This window comes from Salvelinus fontinalis, unplaced genomic scaffold, assembly GCF_029448725.1.
Source record: "Salvelinus fontinalis isolate EN_2023a unplaced genomic scaffold, ASM2944872v1 scaffold_0327, whole genome shotgun sequence".
Lineage (NCBI taxonomy): Eukaryota > Metazoa > Chordata > Actinopteri > Salmoniformes > Salmonidae > Salvelinus > Salvelinus fontinalis.
Genome location: NW_026600536.1, coordinates 155,363 through 179,867, shown reverse-complemented (window position 1 = coordinate 179,867; position 24,505 = coordinate 155,363). Strand labels below are relative to the sequence as shown.

The following is a 24,505-nucleotide window of genomic DNA, read 5'->3' as shown; positions in this document are numbered from 1 at the left end:
CCAATAAAATATGATTTGATTTTAGTGCACTACTTCTAACCACAGAAGAAGAAGAAGAAGAAGTAGTGCACTACTTCTAACCACAGAAGAAGAAGAAGAAGTAGTGCACTACTTCTAACCACAGAAGAAGAAGTAGTGCACTACTTCTAACCACAGAAGAAGAAGTAGTGCACTACTTCTAACCACAGAAGAAGAAGAAGTAGTGCACTACTTCTAACCACAGAAGAAGAAGAAGTAGTGCACTACTTCTAACCACAGAAGAAGAAGAAGTAGTGCACTACTTCTAACCACAGAAGAAGAAGAAGTAGTGCACTACTTCTAACCACAGAAGAAGAAGAAGTAGTGCACTACTTCTAACCACAGAAGAAGAAGAAGTAGTGCACTACTTCTAACCACAGAAGAAGAAGAAGTAGTGCACTACTTCTAACCACAGAAGAAGTAGTAGTGCACTATGTAGGGAATATGGAGCCCTTTCAGACAGTTTAGTAATCCGTCTGCCCTAAAAATAATTGAGATCCTGGTTAGAACGAAAACACTTCTACTCAGCGGTAAAACATGGGACAGAGTTGGGCTGGAAATTGCCAGGGACCTCACGATAATAGAGTAATGTAAAATACAAAAGTGTCTGAATTTTTTTTTAAATCACAAAACAGAAAAGTATTGATCCTTTTTACCTAATTTTACCCAAGACATGGCGCTGTAGGATGTTGGTACCCAGCCAAGCGCTGTCTCTCTCTCTCTCACCTCACTGAATGAATGACATAATAGATGAATGGACGATCATTGTGCACCTTACTTCACACAATTGAAATGAAATTAGGCCTAACTGAATGATGAGGGTGAAGAGGTTGATTTAATTTAGTATATAGTATAACTGTAGTATAAGGATGAGTGTGTGTTATGCCTATTGATCAGCGTTGGTACTCATGTTAATCATTTGAACGCGCACCTTGAGGCTTGATACCATTCTCTTTTACGGAGAAAAAAAAAGAAAGACGTTACCAGACTTATATTTACTATAACTCTATTACTAATCAAATTAATTGTAAGGGAAACAAAAACATGCTGTTTGTTGCAGTAGGCCTTTAAAATAATGCTAAACATATCCTTGACTCTAAGTTGATGAGCAGGAAGTAAAACGATGCCAGTCAGACGGCACAGCTGGCCCATCGAAACTACACCTCAACGATACCGAAACTAATTTCACACATAACAGTTAGCCTATAGACAAGATTAATTTGACAATAATCTGATGATTGACAATATTAGGCCTATCAGCTGTCAAATTGTACATGAAGAAATGGTCGAATCTTGTAATTTACAAATGCATGGAATGGAGAATCACAAATCCTCCTTCAGAGTCAAATGCAGGAAAAACATTTTTGATTTCTAAGCAGTATCAGAAAGAGCATATTGTGCAGTTTCTATGACACATTCCTCTGTCAAATAACTCCCATAATTCAACAGGTGCAGCTCTCTTTCCTAATGTCACATTCTCCAAGAATATACGTGCTGTCCTTGCATTCAGCACATGACCCGCCACGCAGCAGCATTTCTCTGGCTAACTAAGCAAAAACAAATAACATTATAAACTTAAAAATATGCTATTTATTTAGGCAATTCAACCTTTACAATTGATCATGCACTGGTGCCTTTGTTTAGGAATATATAGCAAATCATTTCACCTGTGCACCTGACTGGTTATATTATATATTTTTTGTTTTCTACTTTGTCAAAAGAAGCTGTAACTGGACTTTATTAATTACTATAACTCTATTACTAATTTAATCTACAAACAAAGTTGATACAATTAAAAACATTAGTGTAATCCATTTTAAGGGAAACTAAAATAGGCTATAGGCCTATGCTTTTTTTCTAGGACAAAAACATATCCTTGACTATAAAAAACAAATAACTATTGTTGTTATTGATATAGTTCCACAAATATCTCTTTGTGCAACTAATCCTTTACAATAGTTGATGCACTATTTATCAAGCGTTGGTGTTTATGTTTCAGCACCTTGTGGGTTGATATGCAACTGTTGCTAAACGAGATCACCGGCGACGTTCTCTAGCGGGTACCTGTAGGATGAAAGGCCAGGCGGTTCTAGTGTTTAAAAAGAACAAGCTACAGGACGAGAAATACTGGCAGTTTTTTGCAGGTACAGCCAGCCGACTAGTGTTAGCTAACGTTAACTGCCTAGCAATCTTTTAAAATAAAATCGATACTTGGGAGTCACAGTATTGATATAAAATGGGCAAAAATAATATCACCATGCCATATCGATTTCCCCCACCCCTAGGACAGAGAGCAGCAGACTCCCTCAGACTTCAAAACAGCCTCTTCGCATCAATAAGGCCACCTCTTTTCAGACTCCATCTCCAGCAGCTAAGGCTTTTACAACCAAAATGATCAATTGAAACCACATTCTTTAACACAGGGAGAGCAAACCTACGCGCAAGTGGCCCACCTAGGAGTGTTGCGGTGACCGCGGTGTTAAGTCAAGGTAATTAGGCTTCTCCAAGCTCTGATGCCGCTGCTGGTCATTAGTAGCCTACCAAACTTGCTAACTGTCTGGTACTCAGCACTCTATTGTCCCTCTAATCACTATGACGTCAATGCAAATGTGATCGAAAATCTAATTAAAAACACTTAAGAGCCCATGAGCTTATGTTGCGCAACATCTCTACAGGCTATGCAATTGTGCAAGTAAAACAGAGTGATGGCCTCTACTAAAAAGAGGATCATACAGCATTAAAATGTATTAAAAATCAAAACATATAGCCCGACGTTTGTAGAACAACTAAAGTTATGCTTAATTTAGAGTTAATTCATGTATAAGAATACCTATTTCTTTGTTTCTTTGTTAACCGCTCAGCACAACTCAGCACTCCTTCAAATCGTTTGGAGAAAATATCCTTTATTTTATTCAGCTTTGTTCAATTTTATTCTTAATTACTATAAAATAATGCCAGAATTCTAAGCAAAATCTTGTCTGCTAAATGAACTAGTGTAGCCCACAGCCATTTGGCATAGCCACATCAGGACAACTCAAGAGTATGCTTTCTGTTCTGAAATAGACCACATGTTCTTCAAACCATGCTTCTTTAAACCTGTATAAAATAAATAATGGCTTTATTGTTAAGGTGTAGGCTATATTAAATGAACGTATTAGACTTTTTTTAAATGTAGATGTTCAAAAGGTCTGCATCAATGGCTTGAAGCCAGGAGATGCTAAATGTGCTCATTAATTAAGCCAATTACCGTGAAATCGACAGTTATTTGCTTGACAATCACTGGCTGACAACATTTCGTGACTGCAAAAGCCCTAGGCCCACCTTGCCTATACAATGAGAAGAGAAACACTGTTCTCAATCTAGGGGTGCCAGTAACCTGGAGGGTGTACCTGAGAGGCTCGAAAACCAGGCAGAGGTGCTGCTTGTGGTAGAAGTGTCGGAAGAGGCGCAGGCAGTGGAACTTGTCGTCAGGGTCGGCATCGTTGAGTTTCTTCAGGAACTCCAGCTCCTTGAGCCCAGTCTTCTGCCTTTTGGGACAGAGAGACCACTTCGATGAGTCTAAAGTCATGGACACACTGGTGTGCCAGTAGGACAGGTCCCCCTGGAGAGCTATTGGGTGGACAGGCTTTTGGTTCCAGCCCTGCTCTGACACACCTGACTCAGATAATCAAGTACAGATTAGTGGAATCCGGTGTGTTCGAGCAAGGCTAAAACAAAAAGCCTGTACACCCAATATCTACCCACAATAGTAACTGACGTAGATATGTAACTAGGAATACAGTGACAGATAATACAGTAACAGCAGTGTATGTGATGAGTCCAAAAAAATGAGTGCAAAAAAAAAAAAAAAAAAGGGTCAACGCAGATAGTTAAATAGTTAACCAAACCGGACTAATTATTAACCAGTCTTATGGCTTGGGGGTAGAAGAAGCTGTTCAGGGTACAGTTGGTTCCAGACTTGGTGCATCTGTACTGCTTGCCGTGCGGTAGCAGAGAGAATAGTCTAGGACATGGGTGGCTGGTGTCTGACAATTATTAGGGCTTTCCCCTGGTATTGGAGGTCCTGGATGGCAGGGAGCGCTCTACTGGGCTTTACACACTACCCTCTGTAGCGCCTTGTGGTCGGATGCCAAGCAGTTGCCATACCAAGCGGTGATGCAGCCAGTCAAGATGCTCTCACTGGCGCAGCTGTAGAACCTTTTGAGGATCTGAGGGCCAAAGCCAAATCTTCTCATTCTCCTGAGGGGGAAGAGGTGTTGTCATGCCCTCTTCACGACTGTTGGCGTATGTGGACCATGATAGATCCTTCGTGATGTGGACACAGAGTAACTTGAAGCTCTCGACCCGCTCCACTACAGCCACGTTGATGTGAATGGGAGCGTGCTCCGTTTCCTGTAGTCCACGATCAGCTCCTTTGTCTTGCTGGCATTGAGGGAGAAGTTGTTGTCCAGGCACAACACTGCCAGGTCTCTGACCTCCTCCCTCCTATAGGCCAGCTCATCCTCTGTGATCACCACTATCGTGTCGTCAGCAAACTTAGTGTTGGAGTTTTGCGTGGCCACGCAGTCGTGGGTGAACAGGGAGTACAGGAGTGGACTAAGCACGCACCCTGAGGGGCCCCCTTGGCAGATGTGTTGTTGCCTACCCTCACCACTTTTTCTAATGTATTTTTTTTAATGTGTCAGACCCCAGGAAGACTAGCTGTCGCCATTGGCGTCAGCTAATGGGGATCCTAAAAAAAAAGAATCAACCTGGGGGCAGCCCGCCAGGAAGTCCAGAATCCAGTTGCAGAGGGAGGTGTTTTAATCCCAGGGTCCTTAGCTTAGTGATGAGCTTGGTGTTGAACGCTGAGCTGTAGTCAATGAACAGCAGGTAGTATCTCCCCAGTTTCAAAACGTTTTCTGCCTACTGAACCGGGTGCAAGATTAGCTATTGGTAAACGACACTCACATGAGCTCGTTGTTCCGAATGATCTTAATAGCAACCTCCTGGCTGGCGCGGGCCACGTCACGGGCTCGGATGACGTTGCTGAACACGCCCTGCCCCGTGTAGCCGTACACACTGTACCGCTTGTCCAGTTTCTCCCCGATATTGAGTCCTGTCAAATAGCAAAAAGACATTGAATATATTAGCTAATTGGTTATGAATAAGTAGGGATTGACCTTAAACGTTGCCCTGTTGCAAGTAAACAAAAAAACTGCAAAGAATTCCAGTAGGCCTAAAACATATCTTTATGGTTCATTCCCAATGTTTAGGTGAAAGACTGACAATTTATGGGATTCATGGCAGCCGGGCAAGTGAGCTTGCTCTATGGTTGCGCCATTAGGAAGAATAAAAAATATATATAAAACATAAATCCAGTAGCCTAACACACTTTCTTTTTTGCTACACTGGAAGAGTAACTTTTGGTCAGTCCGAGCAGAACGCTAGCCACAATATCCTTTTGCTCTCAGGCGTGAGCTGCGTGTCGAAATCTTGAAAATAGAACCAGAACTGAATATTATGCTCAAAACAGAACCGGCGCGGTTACGCTCAGGACTTGTTGAACTGAACAGGAGCGTCTCACGCTAAGCAAAAGTTACGCGTCCGATGTAGCAGGCGACTAAAACAGATTCTGATCCACCTTGTTGTTTGAATTAGTGACCAACAAGAAACGGCAATTTTATATGTAAACAACCATCTTCACATTTTCGGGCAAATCAAAGTTTATTGGTCATGTACACAGATGTGCAGATGTTATAGCAGCTGCAGTGAAATGCTTGTTCCTCTAGCTCTAAAAGTAATATCTATCAGTAAAAAAAACAAAAGAAACACACACAGACATTAAGAAATATCAGAACACGCAATGTCAGAGACCGGAATATAAATAAACATCCAACATAAAACATAAAAACGCAACATGTAAAGGGTTAGTTCCATGTTTCATGAACTTAAATAAAAGATCCCAGAAATATTCCATCTGCACAAAAATCCTATTTGGGGCGGGGGGGTGCTGAGGAGTATTTCTGTCTAATAAAGCCCTTTTGTAGGGAACAACTCATTCTGATTGGCTGAGCCAGGCCCCTCAGTGGGTGCCCTCCAAGGCCCACCCATGGCTGCACCCCTGCCCAGTCATGTGAAATCCATAGATTAGGGCCTAAGGAATTTATATCAGTTGACTGATTTCCTGCTATGAAATGTAACTCAGTAAAATCTTTGCAATTGTTGCATGTTTTATATTTTTTTGTTCAGTAGTGATAAAATGAATGACAAAGCTAACAAACAAATGAAGGAACAAAATAAGGAAGGAGCTTTAATGCCACATGGACTTACGGTAATATCCCTCTGCGTCTGTCCAGTTGTCTCGGAGGTTGGGGTTCTCCTTAAAGTCCTTCCCGATACCTGCTGCTCGAAACCTTGCACTCTGCAGTGGCCACAAATCGCTTAGTGTTAGTATGACGGGAGACCAAATGGTTTTTCCAATGTTCGTTCTCCCCCCCCCCCCCCCCCTTTCAAGAAATCAGTTATTATTCTGATGGGAATCTGTGCTTGACTGAGCTTGCCTAGTGCAATGGAACCAAAGGAACAGTCCCAAATGTGCAAATTCTGTCCATCTGGCACCCCATGCAGGCTCATTTAAACACTCAAAGTATTTGAAAGAACAAACATACTATTTTAACCAAGGTCTGACTGTCTGGCTACAATACAAAACCACAGTTGAGCTGGTATTCTGACTTGAGATTGACTCGCCAAACTTTTGGTCCCGCAACAGACATCCACAAAATGATTTAGCATAAGTCCCAACTTGTGGGCTCATCTCGACTCAAAATCGGACTAGCAGTTCTCAGTCGCCTCACAGAAAGGTCACCAGAGAAAACGCTGTGGCCCGTTTCTAAAGTTACCCGCTGAAAGACGCGTGTTTGGACAGTAATAATACAAGGGCGCCCCGAGACACGGACACCACTCTTAGCAACCCTATCTGACAGGATCCTATTCCATAGACAACTTCATTTAAAAAAAAAAAAAAAAAGTTGAAGACACATTGGCACAAGTCAATGGTGGTCAGAGTCCAAACTACGCAATGGAATCAAAGCAACAGGAGGAGTACTCACGTCAAAGTAGGCGGCGAACATGTCATCCGATTCAGTAAACATGTCGGGGGCGGAGGGTTTTTTGGGGTTGGTTCCTTCTAGGAAAGAATGGGAGTAGAGTTTACTCTCAAGCACTGTTAAAACTGTAATTGCTGATGTCAATATGACTTTAAAATATATCTATTTCATTGATTAAGAAGTCATAGAGTACGTGAGAAATTAACATCATAATAATAAGTAATTGAGTAATAGACTTATGAACTACACTGCTCAAAAAAATAAAGGGAACACTTAAACAACACAATGTAACTCCAAGTCAATCACACTTCTGTGAAATCAAACTGTCCACTTAGGAAGCAACACTGATTGACAATACATTTCACATGCTGTTGTGCAAATGGAATAGACAACAGGTGGAAATTATAGGCAATTAGCAAGACACCCCCAATAAAGGAGTGGTTCTGCAGGTGGTGACCACAGACCACTTCTCAGTTCCTATGCTTCCTGGCTGATGTTTGGTCACTTTTGAATGCTGGCGGTGCTTTCACTCTAGTGGTAGCATGAGACGGAGTCTACAACCCACACAAGTGGCTCAGATAGTGCAGCTCATCCAGGATGGCACATCAATGCGAGCTGTGGCAAGAAGGTTTGCTGTGTCTGTCAGCGTAGTGTCCAGAGCATGGAGCCCTCCATGTGCTCGCCAGAGGTAGCCTGACTGCCATTAGGTACCGAGATGAGATCCTCAGACCCCTTGTGAGACCATATGCTGGTGCGGTTGGCCCTGGGTTCCTCCTAATGCAAGACAATGCTAGACCTCATGTGGCTGGAGTGTGTCAGCAGTTCCTGCAAGAGGAAGGCATTGATGCTATGAACTGGCCCGCCCGTTCCCCAGACCTGAATCCAATCGAGCACATCTGGGACATCATGTCTCGCTCCATCCACCAACGCCACGTTGCACCACAGACTGTCCAGGAGTTGGCGGATGCTTTAGTCCAGGTCTGGGAGGAGATCCCTCAGGAGACCATCCGCCACCTCATCAGGAGCATGCCCAGGTGTTGTAGGGAGGTCATACAGGCACGTGGAGGCCACACACACTACTGAGCCTCATTTTGACTTGTTTTAAGGACATTACATCAAAGTTGGATCAGCCTGTAGTGTGGTTTTCCACTTTAATTTTGAGTGCGACTCCAAATCCAGACCTCCATGGGTTGATAAATTTGATTTCCATTGATAATTTTTGTGTGATTTTGTTGTCAGCACATTCAACTATGTAAAGAAAAAATTATTTAATAAGAATATTTCATTCATTCAGATCTAGAATGTGTTATTTTAGTGTTCCCTTAATTTTTTTGAGCAGTGTATATTTGAAATCGATCAACGTCCAAGTACCCTGGTGGGTAGAAGCGTTGGGCCAGTAACCGAAAGGTTGCTGGATCGAATCCCAGAGCTGACAAGGTTAAAAAAAATCTGTCATTCTGCCCCCGAGCAAAGCAGTTTAACCCACTGTTCCCCGGGCGCTGAAGACATGGATGTCGATTAAGGCCGCCCTCCCCGCACCTCTCTGATTCAGAGGGGGTTGGGTTAAATGCTTAAGACACATTTCAGTTGAATGCATTCAGTTGTACAACTGACTAGGTATCCCCTTTCCACTTCTGAATCACTACTACTACTCTGATGACTACTACTGAGCCTGCAATTGCTACTACTGCTGCATCAGACAAACAAACAAACCGAGTGCTGCTGTGGCTGCTACATCAGACAAACAAAAATGCCGAGTGCTGCTGTGGCTGCATCAGACAAACAAACAAACAAACAAACAAACAAACAAACATGCCGAGTGCTGCTGTGGCTGCTACTACTGCATCAGACAAACAAACAAACAAACAAACAAACAAACAAACATGCCGAGTGCTGCTGTTACTACTACTACTGTATCAGACAAACAAACAAACATGCCGAGTGCTGCGGTTACTACTACTATTGTATCAGACAAACAAACAAACAAACAAACAAACCGAGTGCTGCAGTTACTACTACTACTGTATCAGACAAACAAACATGCCGAGTGCTGCTGTTACTACTACTACTGTATCAGACAAACAAAAAAACATGCCGACTGCTGCAGTTACTACTACTACTGTATCAGACAAACAAACAAACAAACAAACCGAGTGCTGCTGTTACTACTACTACTGTATCAGACAAACAAACATGCCGACTGCTGCTGTTACTACTACTACTGTATCAGACAAACAAACATGCCAAGTGCTGCTGTTACTACTACTACTGTATCAGACAAACAAACAAACAAACATGCCGAGTGCTGCGGTTACTACTACTACTGTATCAGACAAACAAACAAACAAACATGCCGAGTGCTGCGGTTACTACTACTACTGTATCAGACAAACAAACATGCCGACTGCTGCTGTTACTACTACTACTGTATCAGACAAACAAACATGCCGAGTGCTGCAGTTACTACTACTACTGTATCAGACAAACAAACAAACCGAGTCCTGCTGTCACTACTACTACTGTATCAGACAAACAAACAAACATGCCGACTGCTGCAGTTACTACTACTATTGTATCAGACAAACAAACAAACAAACAAACAAACTGAGTCCTGCTGTTACTACTACTGTATCAGACAAACAAACATGCCGAGTGCTGCTGTTACTACTACTACTGTATCAGACAAACAAACATGCCGAGTGCTGCTGTTACTACTACTACTGTATCAGACAAACAAACCGACTGCTGCAGTTACTACTACTACTGTATCAGACAAACAAACAAACAAACCGAGTGCTGCAGTTACTACTACTACTGTATCAGACAAACAAACAAACCGAGTGCTGCAGTTACTACTACTACTGTATCAGACAAACAAACAAACATGCCGACTGCTGCAGTTACTACTACTACTGTATCAGACAAACAAACAAACAAACAAACAAACAAACAAACAAACCGAGTGCTGCTGTTACTACTACTACTACTGTATCAGACAAACAAACATGCCAAGTGCTGCTGTTACTGCTACTACTGTATCAGACAAACAAACAAACCGAGTGCTGCTGTTACTACTACTACTGTATCAGACAAACAAACATGCCAAGTGCTGCTGTTACTGCTACTACTGTATCAGACAAACAAACAAACAAACAAACATGCCGAGTGCTGCAGTTACTACTACTACTACATCAGACAAACACCCACCTGGGTCAGACACTTCATGGTATTAACAGCAGAGTAATCTATGGTTTCCATAATGTACCAAGCGTAGATCAATTAATTGAAAGTATTTCACAAAGGTCTATGTCTTAGTTGACATGTCACGATCGTGTGGATGATTGACGGACCAAAACGCAGCTTTAGGAAAATAAGCCATCTCCTTTTATTGGTGAAGAAGGCAAACGAAACAAACACACTTATGAACTAAACAAAACAAGAAAACGATCGTGAAGCTAAACAACGATGTGCACACACTGGCTACAAACGTATCACATAGACAACTACTCACCACAAATGAAAGCCTATGGCTACCCTAAATAAGGCTCCCAATCAGAGACAACCGAAATCAGCTGTCTCTAATTGGGAACTCATTCAGGTAACCATAGACTCTCCTAGACAACTAAACATACATAGACAACGCTAGACACATGTACTAAACACAAACCCATATACTACACCCAACAACCCCTTTACCATAGAAACACCCAAAACCAACAAAACACAAACATTCCCCATGTCACACCCTGACCTAACTAAAATAATAAAGAAAACAAAGAATACTAAGGCCAGGGCATGACATGACAGGTCTGATGTACACACACACACTAATATACACCACAGATATGTTTACCATCTTTCTCCTGTTCGATGAGGTTGTGCTTAGCCTTGATGTTTTCTTCAAAGGTGTCCATGTTTTCCCGCTCGTACTCTTTGACGTCGGCCGTCACACGTTCCAGGATGTCGTCTGGCGAGGGCGAGCGGCTGCGTTGGCTGCTCTGCGGGCTGCCGGGCTCCGACATGGTACTGTCCTCGTTCCCTCCCTTGTACTTCTGTTCACAGGGAAAAAAACACACACACACACGTCAGCAAAAATATGCAAGCACAGGCACGAGAATATGTATAAAAACAGACACACACAAATCCATTCATACGCACACAGTGCACATGTCAAATCAAAATCAAATTTTATTTGTCACATGCACTGAACACAACCGGTGTAGACTTTACCCTGGAAATGTTTACGAGCCCTTTAACCAACAATGCAGAGTTTAAAAGAAAGAAAATAAGTAGCACACACACAAAAACACAACAAAATAGCGACACAAAAGACCAAAAAAAGAGGCGTATCGATATGGAGTCTATGTGCTGTGGTACGAGGTAGTAGAGGTGATTGATGTAATATGTACATGTAGCTTGGTGTAAAAGTGACTCGGCAATCAGGATAATCAACAAGAGCAACGTGTGTGGAGTGTGTAAGACTGAAAGTGTGAAAGTATGCACATGTCTGTGTGTGTGAGAGAGCGCACAGTGGCAAGAAAAAGTATGTACACCCTTTGGAATTACCTGGATTTCTGCATATATTTGTCATAAAATTTGATCTGATCTTGATCTAAGTCACAACAATGGACAGACACAGTCTGCTTAAACTAATAACACACAAATTGTTGTATTTTTTCTTGTCTATATTGAATACATAATTTAAACATTCACAGTGTAGGTTGGAAAATGTATGTGAACCCCTATGCTAATGACTTCTCCAAAAGCTAATTGCAGTCAGGAGTCAGCTAACCTGGAGTCCAATCAATGAGACGAGATTGGAGATGTTGATTAGAGATTCCCTGCCCTATAAAAAACACTCACAACATTTGAGTTTGCTATTCACAAGAAGCATTGCCAGATGTGAACCATGCCTCGAAAAAAATAGATCTCAGAAGACCTAAAATTAAGAATTGTTGACCTGAATAAAGCATGGAAAGGGTTACAAAAGCATCTCTAAAAGCCTTGATGTTCATCAGTCCACGGTAAGACGAATTGTCTATAAATGGAGAAAGTTCAGCACTGTTGCTACTCTCCCTAGGATTGGCCGTTCTGCAAAGTTGACTGTAAGAGCACAGTGCAGAATGCTCAATGAGGTTAAGAAGAATCCTAGAGTGTCAGCTAAAGACTTACAGAAATCTCTGGAACATGCTAACATCTCTGTTGACGAGTCTATGATACATAAAACACTAAACAAGAATGGTGTTCATGGGAAGACACCACGGAAGAACCCATTACTGTCCAAAAAAAACATTACTGCAAGTCTGAAGTTTGCAAAAGAGCATCTGGATGTTCCACAGCGTTACTGGCAAAATATTCTGTGGGCAGATGAAACTAAAGTTGAGTTGTTTGGAAGGAACACACAACACTATGTGTGGAGAAAAGGCACAGCACACCAACATCAAAACCTCATCCCAACTGTAAAGTATGGTGGAGGGAGCATCATGGTTTGGGACTGCTTTGCTGCCTCAGACCCTGGACAGCTTGCTATCATCAACAGAAAAATGAATTCCCAAGTTTATCAAGACATTTTTCAGGAGAATGTAAGGCTATCTGTCCGCCAATTGAAGCTCAACAGAAGTTGGGTGATGCAACAGGACAACGACCCAAAACACATAAGTAAATCAACAACAGATTTACTCCTGTGTTTTGGGTCGTTGTCCTGTTGCCTTCTGGAGTGGCTCAGTCAGAGTCCTGACCTCAACCCGATTGAGATGCTGTGGCATGACCTCAAGAGAGCGGTTCACACCAGACATCCCAAGAATATTGCTGAACTTTTCTGTGTGTGATCTACAGTTTTTTCACCTGTATCTGCCGGTAGAATGCTGGCATGCTGGTAGAAATGAGGTAAGACTGATTTCTGTTTCTCTGCATTAAATTCACCGGCCACTAGGAGCACCGCCTCTGAGTGAGCATTTTCATGTTTGCTTATGGCCCTATACAGCTCGTTGAGTGCGATCTTAGTGCCAGCATCGGTTTGTGGTGGTAAATAGACAGCTACAAAAAATATAGATGAAAACTTAATAAATAGTATGGTCTACAGCTTATCGTGAGGTATTCTAATGCCGTCGAGCAGAACCTCAAGACGTCCTTAATGACGAGCACGAGCTGTTAACAAAGAGACACACCACATAGGATATTACAGTACTCCAGATCACGTTGATAGGATAGTCACAATCGGAGCTCATCCAGTTTATTCTCCAGTGATTATAAACATGATACATTTGAAAATGTGCACCCTTTTCTAAATAATAAAACAATAAAATTGTGCATACAAAATCATCTCTATATGGTCATAATTATTGGTATTCTTAGTGGTGTGCTGGGAGGGAAGGGCCTACAGGAATTCTGGTTGTTGGTGGACAAGGAGAGAGAGAGCGAGAGAGGGAGGTTTGTGGATAGGCAGAGAGCGAGAGAATGAGGTTGGTGGACAGGGAGAGAGAGAGAGGGGGAGGTTGCATTTTCCAGGAATACAGAATACACTGCCTTTCCTCCCTCTCTGACGCTCAGCCCAGCCTTCTTCCTGCCTACCGATGTAGTCCTATTACACAACAATCAGAAACTAATGTGATCAACAGACCAGGACCCGATCAGCCAATTAAAAGGTGGGCGTGCCATTAAGCATTTTGATTGACTCCCTTGGCACTAAGCAACACAAAACCTGGGATTAGTGGTGCGGCCAGAGTATAGGCACTGCACACAGTGTCCAACGCCATTCGAATTGTTGAACTAACAATCAAACAGCTGTGTGTGTCATGTTTGCATGCTGTGCATGACAATAGCCAATAAAGAAAGGTTAAAATACATATTGTAGCAACATGGCTGTGTGGTTCTGGTTAAATTAGGTCGGTGCAGATGGGATGATGATGATGTCATACGTCTTTTTACCCACCTGGACGATGGCCAGACGCTGTAGCCTCCTCTGTTCGATGAGAGCCTCCTCGTCGTCCTCATCCACATCGTAATCTTCCATCCTATTACAGGACAAACCACGTCAACACACACATACAATGTGGTCGTCCACCCCACACCCATAGACAAAAGCTTATATTGCTAAAAATGGTGTGTGATTTGATTAATGACATTGAAACGGATTAATGTTGTATCATTTGTGTATGAACCATCCATTCAACACGTCTGAGGTAAACAGTAAGCAACTAAAATTACATCCCAAGTGAACTGCCTACACTTCATCTTCAGAGTCCTCCTTGTCGACCTTCATTCCCTCCGAGAGGCTGCCCTTGAACTTGTCCTCTCTGTCCCGGCTCAGTCTCTGCCTCCCCTCCTGGGATCGGGAACCCCACTGCGGCCTCCGTCCCATCCTGTCCCGATCCAATGACCTACGTAGAAGAGTCACAGGAGAGAAAAGCAAAAGCCAGGTGCAATATGTAAGATTTCCCGATGTTCAATGGACATTTCAATTAATGATACACAGTGCATTCGGAAAGTATTCAGACCCCTTCCCATTTTCCACATTTTGTTACGATACAGCCTTATTCTAAAATGTATATATATAAAAAATACTCATCCTACACACAATACCCCATAATGACAAAGTGAAAACAGGTTTACACATTTTAGCAAACGTATTTAATGAAAAAATAGAAATACCTTATTTACATAAGTATTCAGACCCTTTGCTATGAGACACGAAATTGAGCTCAGGTGCATCCTGTTTTCACAACTTGATTGGAGTCCACCTGTGGTAAATTCAATTGATTGGACATGATTTGGAAAGGCACACACACACACACCACCAATCAAAAGTAAGGACATACCGACTTATTTTTTACAATTTTCGACATCAAAACTATGAAATAACACATTAAGTAGAAACCAAAAAAAAAGTGTCAAATCAAAATATTTTATATTTGAGATTCTTCAAAGTAGCCACCCTTTGCCTTGATGACAGCTTTGCACCCGCTTGGCATTCTCTCAACCAGCTTCATGAGGAAGTCACCTGGAATGCTTTTCCAACAGTTTTGAAGGAGTATCCACATATGCTGAGCACTTGTTGGCTGCTTTTCCTTCCTTCTGCGGTCAAACTCATTTCAAACTATCTCAATTGGGTTGAGGTCGGGTGATTGTGGAGGCCAGGTCATCCGATGCAGCAATCCTTCTTGGTCAAATAGCCCTTACACAGCCTGGAGGTGTGTTTTGGGTCATTGTACTGCTGAAAAACAAATGATATAGTCCCAACAAGCGCAAACCAGATAGGATGGCGTATCGCTGCAGAATGCTATGGTAGCCATGCTGGTTAAGTGTGCCTTGAATTCTAAAAGACCAAGTGGTGGACAAGGCGGTTGGAACCAAAAATCGCAAATTTGGACTATTCAGACCAAAGAACAGATTTCCACTGGCATAATATCCATTGTTCGTGTTTCTTGGCCCAAGCAAGTCTCTTCTTCTTATTGGTGACCTTTAGTAGTGGCTTCTTTGCTGCAATTCGACCACGAATGCCTGATTCACGCAGTCTCCTCTGAACAGTTGATGTTGAGATGTGCCTGTTACTTGAACTCTGTGAAGCATTTATTTGAGCTGCAACCTGAGGTGCAGTTAATTGCCGATTTCTGAGGCTGGTAACTATAAATTAACTTGTCCTCTGCAGTAGAGGTAACTCTGGGTCTTCCTTTCCTGTGGCGGTCCTCATGAGAGCTAGTTTCATCATAGCGGTTTTTGCGACTGCACTTGAAGAAACTTTCGATGATCTTGAAATTTTCCGGATTGACTGACCTTCATGTCTTAAAGTAATGATGGACTGTTGTTTCTCTTTGCTTTTTTGAGCTGTTCTTGCCATAATATGGACTTGGTCTTTTACCAAATAGGGCTATCTTTGTATACCACCCCTACCTTTTCACAACAACTGATTGGCTCAAAAGGAAAGAAATTCCACAAATTAACAAGGCACACCTGTTAATTGAAATGCATTCCAGGTGACTACCTCATGAAGCTGGTTGAGAGAATGCCAAGAGTGTACAAAGCTGTCATCAAGGCAAAGGCTGGCTACTTTAAAGAACCGTAAATATAAAACATCTTTTGAAGGGCCTCGCGAGTGGCGCAGTGGTCTAAGGTAGTGCTAGCTGTGTCACTAGAGATCCTGGTTCGAGTCCAGGCTGTCGCAGCTGGCCGCAACCCAGAGACCCATGGGGCAGCGTACAAATGGCCCAGCGTCGTCCCGGGTTAGGGGAGGGTTTGGCCGGCTGGGATGTTCTTATCCCATCGTGCACTAGCAACTCCTGTAGTGGGCGTGGCACAAAGCACGCTGATACGGTGCTTCCTCCGACACATTGGTGCGGTTGGCTTCCAGGTTAAGTGGGCATTGTGTCAAGAAGAAGTGCGGCTTGGCTGGATTGTGTTTTGAAGGATGCACAGCTCTCGACCTTCACCTTTCCCGAGTCCATACGGGAGTTGCAGCGATGGGACAATTAGATACCACAAAATTAGGGAGAAAAGGGGGTAAAGTAATAAAAATAATAAAATATATTTTTGATTTGTTTAACACTTTTTGGGGGTTACTACATGATTCCATATGTGTTATTTCATAGTTTTGATGTCTTCACTATTATTCTACAATGTAGAAAACTGTAAAAAAATAAAGATCAACTCTGGAATGAGTAGGTGTGTCCAAAGTTGACTGGTACTAATATTTAAGGTCCCACAGTTGATAGTGCATGTCAGAGCAAAAACCATGCCACGAGGTCGAAGGAATTGTTCGTTGAGCTTCGAGACAGGATTGTGTCAAGGCACAGATCTGGGGAAGGGTACCAAACAATTTCTGCATCATTGAAGGTCCCTCAGAACACAGTAGCCTGTGTGAACCACCAAGACTCTTCCTAGAGCTGGCTGCCCGGCCAAACTGAGAAATCAGGGGAGAAGGGTCTTGGTCAGGGAGGTGACCAAGAACCCGGTGGTCACTCTGACAGTGCTCTAGAGTTCCTCTGTGGAGATGGGAGAACATTCCAGAAGGACAACCATCTCTGCAGCACTCCACCAATCAGGCCTTTATGGTAGAGTGGCCAGACGGAAGCCACTCCTCAGTAAGAGGCACATGACAGCCCGCTTGGAGTTTGTCAAAAGGCACCTAAAGGATTCTAAGACCATGGGAAACAAGATTATCTGGTCTGATGAAACCAAGATTGAACTCTTTGGCCTGAATGCCAAGCGTCATGTCTGGAGGAAACCAGGCACCATCGCTACGATGAAGCATTGTGGTGGCAGCATCATGCTGTGGGTTTGTTTTTCAGCGGGAGGGACTGGGAGGCTAGCCAGGTTTGAGGGAAAGATGAACGGAGCAACATACAGAGACATCCTTGATGAAAACCTGTTCCAGAGAGCTTAGGACCTCAGACTGGGGCGAAGGTTCACCTTCAGACAGGATAACGACCCTAAGCACACAGCTAAGACAACGCAAGAGTGGCTTCAGGACAAGTCTCTGAATGTCCTTGAGTGGCCCACAGCCAGAGCCTGGACTTGAACCCGATCGAACATCTCTGGATAGACCTGAAAATAGCTGTGCAACGACACTCCCCATCCAACCTGACAAAGCTTGAGAGGATCTGCAGAGAAGAATGAGAGAAACTCACCAAATCGAGGTGTGCCAAGCTTGTAGCGTCATACCCAAGAAGATTTGAGGATGTAATCGCTGCCAAAGGTGCTTCAACAAAATACTGAGTGAAAGGGTCTGAATATTTATATAAATGTGCAGACATTTTTAAAAACCTGTTTTTGCTTTGTCATTATGGCGTATTGTGTGTAGATTGATCATTTGTATTTTATTTGATCCATTGTAGAATAAGACCGTAACGTAACAAAATGTGAAAAAAAGTCGAGGTGTCTGAATACTTTTCCGAATGCACTGTATAAACTATTGAACCTTGAAGAAAAACATGATTAGGGCAGCAGGTAAACTAGCAGTTAGAGCGTTGGGCCAGTAACCGAACGGTTGATGGTTCGAATCACCGAGCCAACAAGGTGAAAAATCTGTCAATGTGCCCTTGAGCAAGGCAAATAACCCTAACTTGCTCTAGGGGCGCCGTACTACTATGGCTTATACTGTAAAACAACACATTTCACTGAACTGATCCTGTAAAACAACACATTTCACTGAACTGCTCCTGTAAAACAACACATTTTACTGAACTGATCCTGTAAAACAACACACTTCACTGAACTGATCCTGTAAAACAACACATTTTACTGAACTGATCCTGTAAAACAACACATTTCACTGCACCTATCCGGTTACGTGACAATAAAATTAGACGAACTATGATAACCTCAAAATGGGTAAGTTGCAACACTCCCCATTATATATTTTGTTATTGTGAGTAAAGATTAAAATAAAGAATGACGTTTCGGTCTAAGTAGACCATCGGACAGAGAATCGGGATAGAGTGACTTGTGTATATGTTTAGACTCACAGACATATACACAACACAGGATAGTACAGTTATCAGACATATGGGGACAAAAGTACCTCCACCCACCTCCTCCTGAATGGAGACCTGCTGCGTCTCCTGGGAGAGCAACACCTCCGCCTGAATGGTGAGCGGCTGAGCCGTCGTCGGGCACCTAGAGCTGCGCTGGCATCCCTACGGCCCCCTGCTTCGTCCTGGCTCCGAATCCTGAAGGTCACGCAGCAACAGGACAAGGGGTTACACATTCAATGTTCTCCATGCATTACCTAAAAAGGGTGTGTGATTTGGACACGATTCAATGTGTGGATGACGTAAACTGGACTATGTTTGGATGGGAATATCGCGGCATGATGACACCATCTTCCACATGGCAATTAAGTACTGGTCTTACATCAACACTCCTTTCTTCTTCGTGGCTTTTATCTGCTTCAGATTCTGCTGATAGACCCTTACAAAGATTCAATCATGGACACGCTTACTGACAGCTGTGGCTGCTTTGTATGATGTAATGTTGTCTCTACCTTCTTGACCTCTGTGCTGTTGACTTTACCCAAAAATGTTTGTACCATGTTTTTGTGCTGCTACCATGTCATGTCACTACCATGCTGTGTTATGTTTTGCTGTGATGTTGTCTTAGATCTCTCTTTATGTAGTGTTGTGTCTCTCTTGTTGTGATGTGTGTTTTGCCCTATATTTATATTGTATTGTATTTATTATTTTTAATCCCAGGCCTCCATCCCCTGCAGGAGGCCTTTTGCCTTTTGGTAGGCTGTCATTGTAAATAAGAATTTGTTCTTAACCGACTTGCTTAGTTAAATAAAGGTTAAATAAAATAAATACTTGATAAAGCAGATGTCTACTTGCAATTAGAGCGTTGGGCTAGTAACTAAAAAGTCACCGGTTTCGAATACCCGAGTAGACAAGGTGAAAAATCTGTCGAGGTGCTCTTGAGCAAAGAACTTAACCCCAATTTGCTCCAGGGGCGCTGTACTACTATGGCTGACCTTGTAAAACAACACATTTCACTGCATCTATCATACTACTATGGCTGACCTTGTAAAACAACACATTTCACTGCACCTATCATACTACTATGGCTGACCTTGTAAAACAACACATTTCACTGCATCTATCATACTACTATGGCTGACCTTGTAAAACAACACATTTCACTGCATCTATCATACTGCTACGGCTGATCCTGTAAAACACATTTCACTGCATCTATCATACTGCTACGGCTGATCCTGTAAAACACATTTCACTGCATCCATCATACTGCTACGGCTGATCCTGTAAAACACATTTCACTGCATCTATCATACTGCTACGGCTGATCCTGTAAAACACATTTCACTGCATCTACCATACTGCTACGGCTGACCCTGTAAAACACATTTCACTGCATCTATCATACTGCTACGGCTGATCCTGTAAAACACATTTCCCTGCATCTATCATACTGCTACGGCTGATCCTGTAAAATACATTTCACTGCATCTATCCGGTGTATGTGACGATATAACATCTTATTATTATTTTAACTGAGATGTAGTTTTAAAAATGTGAGCCCGGCCCCTTAACCATCCTCAGTGTGGTGTCTAACACCATCGTATTCACTAGAAACCAAACGGAAGCGACCAGCTGAAACAGAGAGGGACTAAGCTACATTTGCCCCATAAGAAACACTACTATTCATTGTAAACCGTTTCCCTACAGTGTGAACTAATGAATACAGCCCCCAATGCTCATGGTCTATTCCAGCGGGAGAATGACAACCCCGAACCTCATGGTTTGTCACAATATGTTACCAGTATATTAATTTGTGGAGCCTGTACATGGTTGTGAGAAGATGCATCTCCTCCTTGAAAACAAAACAAAATCGCCTCTTTATCTGTATTAAACACAAAAGGCCAAATTTCTTAACTCATCAACTTGTATGATTTTCTTTTGTGATGCGTGTGTGTGTGTGTGTGGAATCGACATAAGGCCAAACAATGTTCTGACCTGCCAGGTGAGAGTCTCAGTCGGTCCACCTCTCTCCTTTGACCCTCTGGGGAGCTCGGGTGGCCCCCTCTGGGTGGTGGCGGTGACCTGGCCCGTCGCTCTGCTCCGGAGGAGGCCCGGGGGTCCTGGGACTGTGATGGGGACTTGCTGCGCTGCAGCTGGGAGGCGGGGCATGGCGGCCTCCCTCGTAGGCCAGGAGAGCAGTTCTCATTCCCAGGGGAAGCGTCCTTGGCGGGGGACTTGATCGCCTTCTTGTGTTTGTCCTGGTTTTGGGCCTCTCTGCTTTGAGCCGGCAGGGAAGGCTGGTTGCTAGTGCCAGGAGGAGACTTGGACGCCCGTGCCCTTTCTTTGAAGCAATCTGCACTCCTGGAATGTCTCCTGTTGTCTCTATCCCTGGACGTGCTCAGTCCGCTCATCTGATCCTTGGTTTTGCCGTCCATCTTTCTCTTCCTGCCGTTTTTATTGGGATTGTTCTGCTTAGCTTTGCCGGCGTCTGTCGACTCTCGCTGGACTCTACCGGTGTCTTTAGCAGTCTGCGAGCCTGAGCCAGCCACGGGCCCCGTTGCCCCTCTCCGCAAGTGCTGCCCGTTGCACATCCTCTCCCCCTGAATCTCCCCATCCTCCTCCTCCCCAGAGTGGTATCCCTGGAGTATGAGCCCCATGCCCGACTGTACCCCCCTGCCACCCTCAGTCATTTCCCTGTCTAGCTCAGCTTGGATCAGGGCCCTCTGTTTCTCCAGCTCCTCCAGAAGCGCCATCTCATCGTCTTCCAGTCTCGGCAGCTTGTCGGAGGAAGAGTATGGGAAAGCGTTGTCGTCGCCCCCGGTGGGGAAGCTGTCAGTCAAGGGGTAGTCTTTACGCTTGTGCTTTTTGTGCTTGTGCCGGTGCTTATGGCGTCGCTCCTTGTCCTCAGGTGAAGACTGCTTGTGCCTCTTGTGTTTGCTGCGATGCCTGTGTTTCTTTTTCTTGGTCTTAGCTGAGGTCACGGTGACCATGAGCTTCGACAAACTGGCCTCTGCCTTCCCGTCGCCTCCTTCCTCCTCTGACAGGTCCTGGTTTTCCACTTCATTGCCACTCTCTGCTTTCTCTCCCCTGCACACGACAGGATATGGGAAGAAGTAATGTAATGATTAATCAACTGGAATGCTCCATGGTAATCGGTTAATTTGACAACTATTGCTGATTTATTCTACGACAACTAGTTGTGCAACTTGAGTGTTTCTCAGACCTTTCCTTGGGGACCCCCAGTCGTTACACAATTTTTTTGCAGCTTGAACAAGCCCACCTGATTCAATTTTGCTAGTCAGGGGCTTGATGATTGGCAAGTTGAATCAGATGGTCTAGCTATTGATTATAGTAAACGGCTGGGGGTCTCGGCTAACCTTGTCCAGTATTTATCCGAGTTTCATTACTATGCCATAAGCTTGTAAGCTAGCTAGCGAGAAGCGAAACAGGATCTGGCTAGCGCTAACGACGCGTATATAAGATTTTTTTAAACAATAACTGGTTATGACCACACGCAGAATAACCCATATGGAAAACTATACATTTTAGCTACCTAAAACACAATTTAAAAAATTCTTACGCTTGTTTTTTCTCGCTGTCACCAGTTAACGTTATAAAGTCAATGGAAGCCATTTTCAGTGTGGGGATTCGATTAATCTCGTCCAGGCGCCCGTCTAAGCGTGTTTCGCATTAGCTAAAAGTTGGTTGCATTCGATGTGGAACTGGCTGCCTCCCGGGCGTGAGCCAGGTGCCCCGTTCAAAGCCCATGACGAAGTTGGCTAAAAACAAATATGTTGTAATTTAGCACGTGTTGTAATTAGTAGTACTCTGTGTTATCCCATGCAAAGGTGATTGTATGGGAAATTCCCCCCAAAATGTATGGAAAATAGATGTTTTATGTTTCTGGACGATGAACCATGTTACTTTGTTGACAAAATGACCGAGCGGCACAGATTACTGTTCGTTTTGAAAGGGAGCTCCTACCCGGTGCCCCGGAGTTCAGCGTAATCGAATAGGCCCATCGTTTACTTTGGACATGCGCAATGGATAGGAAAGCGAGACAAACCAAAGCGTTGTCTTTAAAGTTTTTTTGTCTGTATCCTAAATGAGCGATTTCGAAATAATTAATATTCTTTTTGCCTATACTTTGATTTTACAAACTATTATACAATGACTTATTACATAAAATGTTTCAACAAGACAATAAGTAATTTACTGCACAGAAACGAAGCATACCATTGACAGTGGTCCCTAAAAGATCAGCATGGGTTGGCTCATTTGCATGCTTGGATCCAGTTTGTTTTTGGATTCGGAAATGTTTACATTTCATACTGTAAGCATATACTCATGGCTGACATGACGGGGACATCATTATCGGATAGTATTAACTAGCTATGGACTGTAGGTCTATGTTGACATTTGCTGGCTAGCTAGCTACCTGAAACTTCTGATGATGACTGACAAGATGTTTTAACAAATGTAATGTTAGTGGTGAGTAGATAAATCATTAGAAAAAATGCATATACCAGCACATTCAGTGTTTACAGCCCTTTAGCCATGGTATATTGACCATACAGTATATCACAAACCCCGAAGGTGCATTATTGCTATTATAAACTGGTTATAACATAATTAGAGGATATCCCTGGTATATGGTCTGTTATAAACTGGGTGGTTCGAGCCCTGAAGGCCGATTGGCTGAAATCCGTGGTATATCAGACCGTATACCACGGGTATGACAAACCAATTATTTTTACAGCTCTAATTACGTTGGTAACCAGCTTATAATAGTAATAAGGCACCTCGGGGGTTTGTGGTATATGGCAAATATACCACGGCTAAGGGCTGTATCCAGGCACTCCGCGCTGCGTTGTGCTTAAGAGCAGCCCTTAGCCGTGGTATATTTGGCCATATACCACTCACCCTCGGGTGTTATTGCTTAAATATTTCAGCCAATCAGCATTAAGGACTCGAACCACCCAGTTTGTGTGAGTTATAGCACATAAAACATTTTACTGCCACAGACAAATAATAAGTTCAGGGATTTTGGTGTGAATTCAGGTATTACATTTATTGTCAAACGTCACAATTTTTTCTTAGAGTGCCACTCATTTATAAATGTTCTTATTTGATCAGGAATTTCATTTTTTTTTCTTCATTAAAATAAAGAAAATGATATGCTCCTCATTTGCATAAATACACTGGGTTTATTTGCAAACATTAATATACACTGCTCAAAAAAATAAAGGGAACACTAAAATAACACATCCTAGATCTGAATGAATTAAATATTCTTATTAAATACTTTTTTCTTTACATAGGTGAATGTGCTGACAACAAAATCACACAAAAATTATCAATGGAAATCAAATTTATCAACCCATGGAGGTCTGGATTTGGAGTCACACTCAAAATTAAAGTGGAAAACCACACTACAGGCTGATCCAACTTTGATGTAATGTCCTTAAAACAAGTCAAAATGAGTCTCAGTAGTGTGTGTGGCCTCCACGTGCCTGTATGACCTCCCTACAACACCTGGGCATGCTCCTGATGAGGTGGCGGATGGTCTCTTGAGGGATCTCCTCCCAGACCTGGACTAAAGCATCCGCCAACTCCTGGACAGTCTGTGGTGCAACGTGGCGTTGGTGGATGGAGCGAGACCTGATGTCCCAGATGTGCTCAATTGGATTCAGGTCTGGGGAACGGGCGGGCCAGTCCATAGCATCAATGCCTTCCTCTTGCAGGAACTGCTGACACACTCCAGCCACATGAGGTCTAGCATTGTCTTGCATTAGGAGGAACCCAGGGCCAACCGCACCAGCATATGGTCTCACAAGGGGTCTGAGGATCTCATCTCGGTACCTAATGGCAGTCAGGCTACCTCTGGCGAGCACATGGAGGGCTGTGCGGCCCCCCAAAGAAATGCCACCC

At 43.2% G+C, this 24,505-nt stretch overlaps 1 protein-coding gene across 7 annotated transcripts in view; it reads right to left on the bottom strand.

Moving 5' to 3' along the window:
• The window catches only part of LOC129845602 (serine/threonine-protein kinase PRP4 homolog), a 34,654-nt gene extending 12,393 nt beyond the window's left edge, over positions 1 to 22,261 (bottom strand). For 6 of the 7 annotated variants that reach the window (XM_055913464.1, XM_055913465.1, XM_055913463.1 and 3 more), the window contains exons 1-10: positions 22,155 to 22,261; positions 20,570 to 21,661; positions 18,632 to 18,769; positions 14,333 to 14,485; positions 14,038 to 14,119; positions 10,960 to 11,158; positions 7,110 to 7,186; positions 6,331 to 6,421; positions 4,969 to 5,116; positions 3,408 to 3,545 (exon numbers count right to left, since the gene is read on the bottom strand). In XM_055913464.1, coding sequence (XP_055769439.1) covers positions 3,408 to 3,545; positions 4,969 to 5,116; positions 6,331 to 6,421; positions 7,110 to 7,186; positions 10,960 to 11,158; positions 14,038 to 14,119; positions 14,333 to 14,485; positions 18,632 to 18,769; positions 20,570 to 21,661; positions 22,155 to 22,207 — 2,171 coding nt within the window. In that variant the 5' untranslated portion in view covers positions 22,208 to 22,261. The remainder of the gene's footprint in view (positions 1 to 3,407; positions 3,546 to 4,968; positions 5,117 to 6,330; positions 6,422 to 7,109; positions 7,187 to 10,959; positions 11,159 to 14,037; positions 14,120 to 14,332; positions 14,486 to 18,631; positions 18,770 to 20,569; positions 21,662 to 22,154) is intronic. The other variant, XM_055913468.1, reaches the window with a different exon arrangement.
• Positions 22,262 to 24,505: the final 2,244 nt, after the last annotated feature.